The 13,506-nt window shown below is 31.0% G+C and overlaps 1 protein-coding gene across 1 annotated transcript in view; it reads right to left on the reverse strand.

The window, feature by feature from the left end:
- LOC136075303 (fibrillin-2-like) overlaps window positions 1–13,506 on the reverse strand; it is a 79,587-nt gene that overhangs the window by 25,644 nt on the left and 40,437 nt on the right. The window contains exons 7-35 of the mRNA XM_065787985.1: window positions 13,496–13,506; window positions 12,986–13,132; window positions 12,161–12,307; window positions 11,868–12,014; window positions 11,587–11,733; window positions 10,762–10,908; window positions 10,469–10,615; window positions 10,188–10,334; window positions 9,363–9,509; window positions 9,070–9,216; window positions 8,789–8,935; window positions 7,964–8,110; window positions 7,671–7,817; window positions 7,390–7,536; window positions 6,565–6,711; window positions 6,272–6,418; window positions 5,991–6,137; window positions 5,166–5,312; window positions 4,873–5,019; window positions 4,592–4,738; window positions 3,767–3,913; window positions 3,474–3,620; window positions 3,193–3,339; window positions 2,368–2,514; window positions 2,075–2,221; window positions 1,794–1,940; window positions 969–1,115; window positions 676–822; window positions 395–541 (exon numbers count right to left, since the gene is read on the reverse strand). The exon at window positions 13,496–13,506 is cut by the window's right edge and continues 37 nt beyond it. Coding sequence (XP_065644057.1) covers window positions 395–541; window positions 676–822; window positions 969–1,115; window positions 1,794–1,940; window positions 2,075–2,221; window positions 2,368–2,514; window positions 3,193–3,339; window positions 3,474–3,620; window positions 3,767–3,913; window positions 4,592–4,738; window positions 4,873–5,019; window positions 5,166–5,312; window positions 5,991–6,137; window positions 6,272–6,418; window positions 6,565–6,711; window positions 7,390–7,536; window positions 7,671–7,817; window positions 7,964–8,110; window positions 8,789–8,935; window positions 9,070–9,216; window positions 9,363–9,509; window positions 10,188–10,334; window positions 10,469–10,615; window positions 10,762–10,908; window positions 11,587–11,733; window positions 11,868–12,014; window positions 12,161–12,307; window positions 12,986–13,132; window positions 13,496–13,506 — 4,127 coding nt within the window. The remainder of the gene's footprint in view (window positions 1–394; window positions 542–675; window positions 823–968; window positions 1,116–1,793; window positions 1,941–2,074; window positions 2,222–2,367; window positions 2,515–3,192; window positions 3,340–3,473; window positions 3,621–3,766; window positions 3,914–4,591; window positions 4,739–4,872; window positions 5,020–5,165; window positions 5,313–5,990; window positions 6,138–6,271; window positions 6,419–6,564; window positions 6,712–7,389; window positions 7,537–7,670; window positions 7,818–7,963; window positions 8,111–8,788; window positions 8,936–9,069; window positions 9,217–9,362; window positions 9,510–10,187; window positions 10,335–10,468; window positions 10,616–10,761; window positions 10,909–11,586; window positions 11,734–11,867; window positions 12,015–12,160; window positions 12,308–12,985; window positions 13,133–13,495) is intronic.

Raw genomic sequence — 13,506 nt, forward strand, 5'->3', positions numbered from 1 at the left:
CATCGCTTTCAACTAAAACTTGGTTATGTTATGCTTATTTCAACTTTGTTTTAAAGCATATCATATAGTGGACAGTTTGTGTCGAAAAAAGAAAAAGAAAAAAAAACACCATGTTTCTACGCAAACAATGCTAATGAAAGTTGCTCTACAAACAATGACAAACTTTGATGGGGCGTCATTCGTTGGTAATGTTTTTAAAAGACACTTTTGCTACATTTTATGCTGATCTTTAGGCAAGTGACACGAGTTCACAAGAAAATGTTTTGATCAGATCATTTTTTTGTTACACTAATTAATGCAGGAGTCAGCATATGACTAAAACACAATTATATTAGCTTAATCGAAAATGAAAATAACAATGTATATATATATTTTTTGTCATAAGTTTTATTACCAAGACATCGATTTAACAGCAACTCTATTCCACCGTTACTTGTGTTGAAACCACTTTTACATGTGCAGTTGTATCCACCAACGAAATTGTTACAGGTTGCGTTCACTGAGCAGTTATTTTTGTTTGACAAAGCGCATTCATTAATGTCTATAACCATAAAAAAACATGATGAGTTTATGCAACACATTGAAACCTGAAACTTTTATATCATAAACGCGCCGAATCGCTCAAAAATAATTAACAATCAAAAATAACTGATAATTTATCACTTATATTATTACCCAAACACTGATTTGAAAGAGATTCTGTTCCTCCGGTACTTGTGTTGAACCCACTTTTACATGCGCAGTTGTATCCACCAACCAGATTGTTACATGTTGCATTCACTGAGCAGTTGTTTTTGTTTGACAAAGCACATTCATTAATATCTATAAACATAAATAAATGTCGGTAGACGCAAAGTTTACGCAACATGTTCAAACAGAAACTTCGATATCAAAATAAAATGCGACATTGTTTCAAAAATAAATTGAAACAAACGAAAAAACAACATACTCATAATCACTTATATTACCTAAACACTGATTTGAAAGAGATTCTATTCCTCCGACACTTGTATTGAACCCACTTTTGCATGTGCACTTGTATCCACCAACCAAATTGTTACATATTGCATTAGCAGAGCAGTTGTTTTTGCTCGAAAGTTCACACTCGTTTATGTCTACGATCATAAAAATACATTAGGGGAAGGTTAAGACAAATTGATGTCAACAATGTTACTTCTTTCAATGAATTTAAAAACTTACAAAAAGAAAAATTAGATTTCATAAATCCTTATTTAAATTTCATAATGTTGTAAAAGATCAAAGAAAAGGAAATTTTTTCTCTCTTTTAGTCCTTTGCTTTGCTTTCAAAAAGCATCGCAAAAATAGAACATGTTTTCCATCTCCTTTAGTTCATATTGTTCTTAGAGAAAAGCTTTTTAAATGGTTTCTTTGCACAGGCCATCGCTTTCAACTAAAACTTGGTTATGTTATGCTTATTTCAACTTTGTTTTAAAGCATATCATATAGTGGACAGTTTGTGTCGAAAAAAGAAAAAGAAAAAAAAACACCATGTTTCTACGCAAACAATGCTAATGAAAGTTGCTCTACAAACAATGACAAACTTTGATGGGGCGTCATTCGTTGGTAATGTTTTTAAAAGACACTTTTGCTACATTTTATGCTGATCTTTAGGCAAGTGACACGAGTTCACAAGAAAATGTTTTGATCAGATCATTTTTTTGTTACACTAATTAATGCAGGAGTCAGCATATGACTAAAACACAATTATATTAGCTTAATCGAAAATGAAAATAACAATGTATATATATATTTTTTGTCATAAGTTTTATTACCAAGACATCGATTTAACAGCAACTCTATTCCACCGTTACTTGTGTTGAAACCACTTTTACATGTGCAGTTGTATCCACCAACGAAATTGTTACAGGTTGCGTTCACTGAGCAGTTATTTTTGTTTGACAAAGCGCATTCATTAATGTCTATAACCATAAAAAAACATGATGAGTTTATGCAACACATTGAAACCTGAAACTTTTATATCATAAACGCGCCGAATCGCTCAAAAATAATTAACAATCAAAAATAACTGATAATTTATCACTTATATTATTACCCAAACACTGATTTGAAAGAGATTCTGTTCCTCCGGTACTTGTGTTGAACCCACTTTTACATGCGCAGTTGTATCCACCAACCAGATTGTTACATGTTGCATTCACTGAGCAGTTGTTTTTGTTTGACAAAGCACATTCATTAATATCTATAAACATAAATAAATGTCGGTAGACGCAAAGTTTACGCAACATGTTCAAACAGAAACTTCGATATCAAAATAAAATGCGACATTGTTTCAAAAATAAATTGAAACAAACGAAAAAACAACATACTCATAATCACTTATATTACCTAAACACTGATTTGAAAGAGATTCTATTCCTCCGACACTTGTATTGAACCCACTTTTGCATGTGCACTTGTATCCACCAACCAAATTGTTACATATTGCATTAGCAGAGCAGTTGTTTTTGCTCGAAAGTTCGCACTCGTTGATGTCTACGATCATAAAAATACATTAGGGGAAGGTTAAGACAAATTGATGTCAACAATGTTACTTCTTTCAATGAATTTAAAAACTTACAAAAAGAAAAATTAGATTTCATAAATCTTTATTTAAATTTCATAATGTTGTAAAACATCAAAGAAAAGAAAATTTTTTCTCTCTTTTAGTCCTTTGCTTTGCTTTCAAAAAGCATCGCAAAAATAGAACATGTTTTCCATCTCCTTTAGTTCATATTGTTCTTAGAGAAAAGCTTTTTAAATGGTTTCTTTGCACAGGCCATCGCTTTCAACTAAAACTTGGTTATGTTATGCTTATTTCAACTTTGTTTTAAAGCATATCATATAGTGGACAGTTTGTGTCGAAAAAAGAAAAAGAAAAAAAAACACCATGTTTCTACGCAAACAATGCTAATGAAAGTTGCTCTACAAACAATGACAAACTTTGATGGGGCGTCATTCGTTGGTAATGTTTTTAAAAGACACTTTTGCTACATTTTATGCTGATCTTTAGGCAAGTGACACGAGTTCACAAGAAAATGTTTTGATCAGATCATTTTTTTGTTACACTAATTAATGCAGGAGTCAGCATATGACTAAAACACAATTATATTAGCTTAATCGAAAATGAAAATAACAATGTATATATATATTTTTTGTCATAAGTTTTATTACCAAGACATCGATTTAACAGCAACTCTATTCCACCGTTACTTGTGTTGAAACCACTTTTACATGTGCAGTTGTATCCACCAACGAAATTGTTACAGGTTGCGTTCACTGAGCAGTTATTTTTGTTTGACAAAGCGCATTCATTAATGTCTATAACCATAAAAAAACATGATGAGTTTATGCAACACATTGAAACCTGAAACTTTTATATCATAAACGCGCCGAATCGCTCAAAAATAATTAACAATCAAAAATAACTGATAATTTATCACTTATATTATTACCCAAACACTGATTTGAAAGAGATTCTGTTCCTCCGGTACTTGTGTTGAACCCACTTTTACATGCGCAGTTGTATCCACCAACCAGATTGTTACATGTTGCATTCACTGAGCAGTTGTTTTTGTTTGACAAAGCACATTCATTAATATCTATAAACATAAATAAATGTCGGTAGACGCAAAGTTTACGCAACATGTTCAAACAGAAACTTCGATATCAAAATAAAATGCGACATTGTTTCAAAAATAAATTGAAACAAACGAAAAAACAACATACTCATAATCACTTATATTACCTAAACACTGATTTGAAAGAGATTCTATTCCTCCGACACTTGTATTGAACCCACTTTTGCATGTGCACTTGTATCCACCAACCAAATTGTTACATATTGCATTAGCAGAGCAGTTGTTTTTGCTCGAAAGTTCGCACTCGTTGATGTCTACGATCATAAAAATACATTAGGGGAAGGTTAAGACAAATTGATGTCAACAATGTTACTTCTTTCAATGAATTTAAAAACTTACAAAAAGAAAAATTAGATTTCATAAATCTTTATTTAAATTTCATAATGTTGTAAAACATCAAAGAAAAGAAAATTTTTTCTCTCTTTTAGTCCTTTGCTTTGCTTTCAAAAAGCATCGCAAAAATAGAACATGTTTTCCATCTCCTTTAGTTCATATTGTTCTTAGAGAAAAGCTTTTTAAATGGTTTCTTTGCACAGGCCATCGCTTTCAACTAAAACTTGGTTATGTTATGCTTATTTCAACTTTGTTTTAAAGCATATCATATAGTGGACAGTTTGTGTCGAAAAAAGAAAAAGAAAAAAAAACACCATGTTTCTACGCAAACAATGCTAATGAAAGTTGCTCTACAAACAATGACAAACTTTGATGGGGCGTCATTCGTTGGTAATGTTTTTAAAAGACACTTTTGCTACATTTTATGCTGATCTTTAGGCAAGTGACACGAGTTCACAAGAAAATGTTTTGATCAGATCATTTTTTTGTTACACTAATTAATGCAGGAGTCAGCATATGACTAAAACACAATTATATTAGCTTAATCGAAAATGAAAATAACAATGTATATATATATTTTTTGTCATAAGTTTTATTACCAAGACATCGATTTAACAGCAACTCTATTCCACCGTTACTTGTGTTGAAACCACTTTTACATGTGCAGTTGTATCCACCAACGAAATTGTTACAGGTTGCGTTCACTGAGCAGTTATTTTTGTTTGACAAAGCGCATTCATTAATGTCTATAACCATAAAAAAACATGATGAGTTTATGCAACACATTGAAACCTGAAACTTTTATATCATAAACGCGCCGAATCGCTCAAAAATAATTAACAATCAAAAATAACTGATAATTTATCACTTATATTATTACCCAAACACTGATTTGAAAGAGATTCTGTTCCTCCGGTACTTGTGTTGAACCCACTTTTACATGCGCAGTTGTATCCACCAACCAGATTGTTACATGTTGCATTCACTGAGCAGTTGTTTTTGTTTGACAAAGCACATTCATTAATATCTATAAACATAAATAAATGTCGGTAGACGCAAAGTTTACGCAACATGTTCAAACAGAAACTTCGATATCAAAATAAAATGCGACATTGTTTCAAAAATAAATTGAAACAAACGAAAAAACAACATACTCATAATCACTTATATTACCTAAACACTGATTTGAAAGAGATTCTATTCCTCCGACACTTGTATTGAACCCACTTTTGCATGTGCACTTGTATCCACCAACCAAATTGTTACATATTGCATTAGCAGAGCAGTTGTTTTTGCTCGAAAGTTCACACTCGTTGATGTCTACGATCATAAAAATACATTAGGGGAAGGTTAAGACAAATTGATGTCAACAATGTTACTTCTTTCAATGAATTTAAAAACTTACAAAAAGAAAAATTAGATTTCATAAATCTTTATTTAAATTTCATAATGTTGTAAAACATCAAAGAAAAGAAAATTTTTTCTCTCTTTTAGTCCTTTGCTTTGCTTTCAAAAAGCATCGCAAAAATAGAACATGTTTTCCATCTCCTTTAGTTCATATTGTTCTTAGAGAAAAGCTTTTTAAATGGTTTCTTTGCACAGGCCATCGCTTTCAACTAAAACTTGGTTATGTTATGCTTATTTCAACTTTGTTTTAAAGCATATCATATAGTGGACAGTTTGTGTCGAAAAAAGAAAAAGAAAAAAAAACACCATGTTTCTACGCAAACAATGCTAATGAAAGTTGCTCTACAAACAATGACAAACTTTGATGGGGCGTCATTCGTTGGTAATGTTTTTAAAAGACACTTTTGCTACATTTTATGCTGATCTTTAGGCAAGTGACACGAGTTCACAAGAAAATGTTTTGATCAGATCATTTTTTTGTTACACTAATTAATGCAGGAGTCAGCATATGACTAAAACACAATTATATTAGCTTAATCGAAAATGAAAATAACAATGTATATATATATTTTTTGTCATAAGTTTTATTACCAAGACATCGATTTAACAGCAACTCTATTCCACCGTTACTTGTGTTGAAACCACTTTTACATGTGCAGTTGTATCCACCAACGAAATTGTTACAGGTTGCGTTCACTGAGCAGTTATTTTTGTTTGACAAAGCGCATTCATTAATGTCTATAACCATAAAAAAACATGATGAGTTTATGCAACACATTGAAACCTGAAACTTTTATATCATAAACGCGCCGAATCGCTCAAAAATAATTAACAATCAAAAATAACTGATAATTTATCACTTATATTATTACCCAAACACTGATTTGAAAGAGATTCTGTTCCTCCGGTACTTGTGTTGAACCCACTTTTACATGCGCAGTTGTATCCACCAACCAGATTGTTACATGTTGCATTCACTGAGCAGTTGTTTTTGTTTGACAAAGCACATTCATTAATATCTATAAACATAAATAAATGTCGGTAGACGCAAAGTTTACGCAACATGTTCAAACAGAAACTTCGATATCAAAATAAAATGCGACATTGTTTCAAAAATAAATTGAAACAAACGAAAAAACAACATACTCATAATCACTTATATTACCTAAACACTGATTTGAAAGAGATTCTATTCCTCCGACACTTGTATTGAACCCACTTTTGCATGTGCACTTGTATCCACCAACCAAATTGTTACATATTGCATTAGCAGAGCAGTTGTTTTTGCTCGAAAGTTCACACTCGTTGATGTCTACGATCATAAAAATACATTAGGGGAAGGTTAAGACAAATTGATGTCAACAATGTTACTTCTTTCAATGAATTTAAAAACTTACAAAAAGAAAAATTAGATTTCATAAATCTTTATTTAAATTTCATAATGTTGTAAAACATCAAAGAAAAGAAAATTTTTTCTCTCTTTTAGTCCTTTGCTTTGCTTTCAAAAAGCATCGCAAAAATAGAACATGTTTTCCATCTCCTTTAGTTCATATTGTTCTTAGAGAAAAGCTTTTTAAATGGTTTCTTTGCACAGGCCATCGCTTTCAACTAAAACTTGGTTATGTTATGCTTATTTCAACTTTGTTTTAAAGCATATCATATAGTGGACAGTTTGTGTCGAAAAAAGAAAAAGAAAAAAAAACACCATGTTTCTACGCAAACAATGCTAATGAAAGTTGCTCTACAAACAATGACAAACTTTGATGGGGCGTCATTCGTTGGTAATGTTTTTAAAAGACACTTTTGCTACATTTTATGCTGATCTTTAGGCAAGTGACACGAGTTCACAAGAAAATGTTTTGATCAGATCATTTTTTTGTTACACTAATTAATGCAGGAGTCAGCATATGACTAAAACACAATTATATTAGCTTAATCGAAAATGAAAATAACAATGTATATATATATTTTTTGTCATAAGTTTTATTACCAAGACATCGATTTAACAGCAACTCTATTCCACCGTTACTTGTGTTGAAACCACTTTTACATGTGCAGTTGTATCCACCAACGAAATTGTTACAGGTTGCGTTCACTGAGCAGTTATTTTTGTTTGACAAAGCGCATTCATTAATGTCTATAACCATAAAAAAACATGATGAGTTTATGCAACACATTGAAACCTGAAACTTTTATATCATAAACGCGCCGAATCGCTCAAAAATAATTAACAATCAAAAATAACTGATAATTTATCACTTATATTATTACCCAAACACTGATTTGAAAGAGATTCTGTTCCTCCGGTACTTGTGTTGAACCCACTTTTACATGCGCAGTTGTATCCACCAACCAGATTGTTACATGTTGCATTCACTGAGCAGTTGTTTTTGTTTGACAAAGCACATTCATTAATATCTATAAACATAAATAAATGTCGGTAGACGCAAAGTTTACGCAACATGTTCAAACAGAAACTTCGATATCAAAATAAAATGCGACATTGTTTCAAAAATAAATTGAAACAAACGAAAAAACAACATACTCATAATCACTTATATTACCTAAACACTGATTTGAAAGAGATTCTATTCCTCCGACACTTGTATTGAACCCACTTTTGCATGTGCACTTGTATCCACCAACCAAATTGTTACATATTGCATTAGCAGAGCAGTTGTTTTTGCTCGAAAGTTCACACTCGTTGATGTCTACGATCATAAAAATACATTAGGGGAAGGTTAAGACAAATTGATGTCAACAATGTTACTTCTTTCAATGAATTTAAAAACTTACAAAAAGAAAAATTAGATTTCATAAATCTTTATTTAAATTTCATAATGTTGTAAAACATCAAAGAAAAGAAAATTTTTTCTCTCTTTTAGTCCTTTGCTTTGCTTTCAAAAAGCATCGCAAAAATAGAACATGTTTTCCATCTCCTTTAGTTCATATTGTTCTTAGAGAAAAGCTTTTTAAATGGTTTCTTTGCACAGGCCATCGCTTTCAACTAAAACTTGGTTATGTTATGCTTATTTCAACTTTGTTTTAAAGCATATCATATAGTGGACAGTTTGTGTCGAAAAAAGAAAAAGAAAAAAAAACACCATGTTTCTACGCAAACAATGCTAATGAAAGTTGCTCTACAAACAATGACAAACTTTGATGGGGCGTCATTCGTTGGTAATGTTTTTAAAAGACACTTTTGCTACATTTTATGCTGATCTTTAGGCAAGTGACACGAGTTCACAAGAAAATGTTTTGATCAGATCATTTTTTTGTTACACTAATTAATGCAGGAGTCAGCATATGACTAAAACACAATTATATTAGCTTAATCGAAAATGAAAATAACAATGTATATATATATTTTTTGTCATAAGTTTTATTACCAAGACATCGATTTAACAGCAACTCTATTCCACCGTTACTTGTGTTGAAACCACTTTTACATGTGCAGTTGTATCCACCAACGAAATTGTTACAGGTTGCGTTCACTGAGCAGTTATTTTTGTTTGACAAAGCGCATTCATTAATGTCTATAACCATAAAAAAACATGATGAGTTTATGCAACACATTGAAACCTGAAACTTTTATATCATAAACGCGCCGAATCGCTCAAAAATAATTAACAATCAAAAATAACTGATAATTTATCACTTATATTATTACCCAAACACTGATTTGAAAGAGATTCTGTTCCTCCGGTACTTGTGTTGAACCCACTTTTACATGCGCAGTTGTATCCACCAACCAGATTGTTACATGTTGCATTCACTGAGCAGTTGTTTTTGTTTGACAAAGCACATTCATTAATATCTATAAACATAAATAAATGTCGGTAGACGCAAAGTTTACGCAACATGTTCAAACAGAAACTTCGATATCAAAATAAAATGCGACATTGTTTCAAAAATAAATTGAAACAAACGAAAAAACAACATACTCATAATCACTTATATTACCTAAACACTGATTTGAAAGAGATTCTATTCCTCCGACACTTGTATTGAACCCACTTTTGCATGTGCACTTGTATCCACCAACCAAATTGTTACATATTGCATTAGCAGAGCAGTTGTTTTTGCTCGAAAGTTCACACTCGTTGATGTCTACGATCATAAAAATACATTAGGGGAAGGTTAAGACAAATTGATGTCAACAATGTTACTTCTTTCAATGAATTTAAAAACTTACAAAAAGAAAAATTAGATTTCATAAATCCTTATTTAAATTTCATAATGTTGTAAAAGATCAAAGAAAAGAAAATTTTTTCTCTCTTTTAGTCCTTTGCTTTGCTTTCAAAAAGCATCGCAAAAATAGAACATGTTTTCCATCTCCTTTAGTTCATATTGTTCTTAGAGAAAAGCTTTTTAAATGGTTTCTTTGCACAGGCCATCGCTTTCAACTAAAACTTGGTTATGTTATGCTTATTTCAACTTTGTTTTAAAGCATATCATATAGTGGACAGTTTGTGTCGAAAAAAGAAAAAGAAAAAAAAACACCATGTTTCTACGCAAACAATGCTAATGAAAGTTGCTCTACAAACAATGACAAACTTTGATGGGGCGTCATTCGTTGGTAATGTTTTTAAAAGACACTTTTGCTACATTTTATGCTGATCTTTAGGCAAGTGACACGAGTTCACAAGAAAATGTTTTGATCAGATCATTTTTTTGTTACACTAATTAATGCAGGAGTCAGCATATGACTAAAACACAATTATATTAGCTTAATCGAAAATGAAAATAACAATGTATATATATATTTTTTGTCATAAGTTTTATTACCAAGACATCGATTTAACAGCAACTCTATTCCACCGTTACTTGTGTTGAAACCACTTTTACATGTGCAGTTGTATCCACCAACGAAATTGTTACAGGTTGCGTTCACTGAGCAGTTATTTTTGTTTGACAAAGCGCATTCATTAATGTCTATAACCATAAAAAAACATGATGAGTTTATGCAACACATTGAAACCTGAAACTTTTATATCATAAACGCGCCGAATCGCTCAAAAATAATTAACAATCAAAAATAACTGATAATTTATCACTTATATTATTACCCAAACACTGATTTGAAAGAGATTCTGTTCCTCCGGTACTTGTGTTGAACCCACTTTTACATGCGCAGTTGTATCCACCAACCAGATTGTTACATGTTGCATTCACTGAGCAGTTGTTTTTGTTTGACAAAGCACATTCATTAATATCTATAAACATAAATAAATGTCGGTAGACGCAAAGTTTACGCAACATGTTCAAACAGAAACTTCGATATCAAAATAAAATGCGACATTGTTTCAAAAATAAATTGAAACAAACGAAAAAACAACATACTCATAATCACTTATATTACCTAAACACTGATTTGAAAGAGATTCTATTCCTCCGACACTTGTATTGAACCCACTTTTGCATGTGCACTTGTATCCACCAACCAAATTGTTACATATTGCATTAGCAGAGCAGTTGTTTTTGCTCGAAAGTTCACACTCGTTGATGTCTACGATCATAAAAATACATTAGGGGAAGGTTAAGACAAATTGATGTCAACAATGTTACTTCTTTCAATGAATTTAAAAACTTACAAAAAGAAAAATTAGATTTCATAAATCTTTATTTAAATTTCATAATGTTGTAAAACATCAAAGAAAAGAAAATTTTTTCTCTCTTTTAGTCCTTTGCTTTGCTTTCAAAAAGCATCGCAAAAATAGAACATGTTTTCCATCTCCTTTAGTTCATATTGTTCTTAGAGAAAAGCTTTTTAAATGGTTTCTTTGCACAGGCCATCGCTTTCAACTAAAACTTGGTTATGTTATGCTTATTTCAACTTTGTTTTAAAGCATATCATATAGTGGACAGTTTGTGTCGAAAAAAGAAAAAGAAAAAAAAACACCATGTTTCTACGCAAACAATGCTAATGAAAGTTGCTCTACAAACAATGACAAACTTTGATGGGGCGTCATTCGTTGGTAATGTTTTTAAAAGACACTTTTGCTACATTTTATGCTGATCTTTAGGCAAGTGACACGAGTTCACAAGAAAATGTTTTGATCAGATCATTTTTTTGTTACACTAATTAATGCAGGAGTCAGCATATGACTAAAACACAATTATATTAGCTTAATCGAAAATGAAAATAACAATGTATATATATATTTTTTGTCATAAGTTTTATTACCAAGACATCGATTTAACAGCAACTCTATTCCACCGTTACTTGTGTTGAAACCACTTTTACATGTGCAGTTGTATCCACCAACGAAATTGTTACAGGTTGCGTTCACTGAGCAGTTATTTTTGTTTGACAAAGCGCATTCATTAATGTCTATAACCATAAAAAAACATGATGAGTTTATGCAACACATTGAAACCTGAAACTTTTATATCATAAACGCGCCGAATCGCTCAAAAATAATTAACAATCAAAAATAACTGATAATTTATCACTTATATTATTACCCAAACACTGATTTGAAAGAGATTCTGTTCCTCCGGTACTTGTGTTGAACCCACTTTTACATGCGCAGTTGTATCCACCAACCAGATTGTTACATGTTGCATTCACTGAGCAGTTGTTTTTGTTTGACAAAGCACATTCATTAATATCTATAAACATAAATAAATGTCGGTAGACGCAAAGTTTACGCAACATGTTCAAACAGAAACTTCGATATCAAAATAAAATGCGACATTGTTTCAAAAATAAATTGAAACAAACGAAAAAACAACATACTCATAATCACTTATATTACCTAAACACTGATTTGAAAGAGATTCTATTCCTCCGACACTTGTATTGAACCCACTTTTGCATGTGCACTTGTATCCACCAACCAAATTGTTACATATTGCATTAGCAGAGCAGTTGTTTTTGCTCGAAAGTTCACACTCGTTGATGTCTACGATCATAAAAATACATTAGGGGAAGGTTAAGACAAATTGATGTCAACAATGTTACTTCTTTCAATGAATTTAAAAACTTACAAAAAGAAAAATTAGATTTCATAAATCTTTATTTAAATTTCATAATGTTGTAAAACATCAAAGAAAAGAAAATTTTTTCTCTCTTTTAGTCCTTTGCTTTGCTTTCAAAAAGCATCGCAAAAATAGAACATGTTTTCCATCTCCTTTAGTTCATATTGTTCTTAGAGAAAAGCTTTTTAAATGGTTTCTTTGCACAGGCCATCGCTTTCAACTAAAACTTGGTTATGTTATGCTTATTTCAACTTTGTTTTAAAGCATATCATATAGTGGACAGTTTGTGTCGAAAAAAGAAAAAGAAAAAAAAACACCATGTTTCTACGCAAACAATGCTAATGAAAGTTGCTCTACAAACAATGACAAACTTTGATGGGGCGTCATTCGTTGGTAATGTTTTTAAAAGACACTTTTGCTACATTTTATGCTGATCTTTAGGCAAGTGACACGAGTTCACAAGAAAATGTTTTGATCAGATCATTTTTTTGTTACACTAATTAATGCAGGAGTCAGCATATGACTAAAACACAATTATATTAGCTTAATCGAAAATGAAAATAACAATGTATATATATATTTTTTGTCATAAGTTTTATTACCAAGACATCGATTTAACAGCAACTCTATTCCACCGTTACTTGTGTTGAAACCACTTTTACATGTGCAGTTGTATCCACCAACGAAATTGTTACAGGTTGCGTTCACTGAGCAGATATTTTTGTTTGACAAAGCGCATTCATTAATGTCTAAAAACACATATTTGCTATAATTTTTATTGTAATTACAATACTCATCAAATAAATATCATTACTATAATGCTGATGACATGGAGTTTTCAAATGTTGTAGTTTATATTGTTGTGATAAAGATATATATTTTATGTTGGGATGAAGTTTTTGTATTTTTTTATTATTTTGTAATTTTTTGCTCAGAAAGTTGTGCTGGAGTTTTTTGTTTTTTATTTACTTTCAGAATGCAACATGAACGGTTTTGTTAAAACTGCTTTTTATGAATTGGATTTTGGTAAGATAGAATAAAACTTTTTTTTGCAACAAAAGTAATTATTAAAATAAAAAAATATCTTCTTTTATTTTATAAGCAATGTTTACCTTCACATAGA

This window comes from Hydra vulgaris, chromosome 01, assembly GCF_038396675.1.
Source record: "Hydra vulgaris chromosome 01, alternate assembly HydraT2T_AEP".
NCBI classification, from domain to species: domain Eukaryota; kingdom Metazoa; phylum Cnidaria; class Hydrozoa; order Anthoathecata; family Hydridae; genus Hydra; species Hydra vulgaris.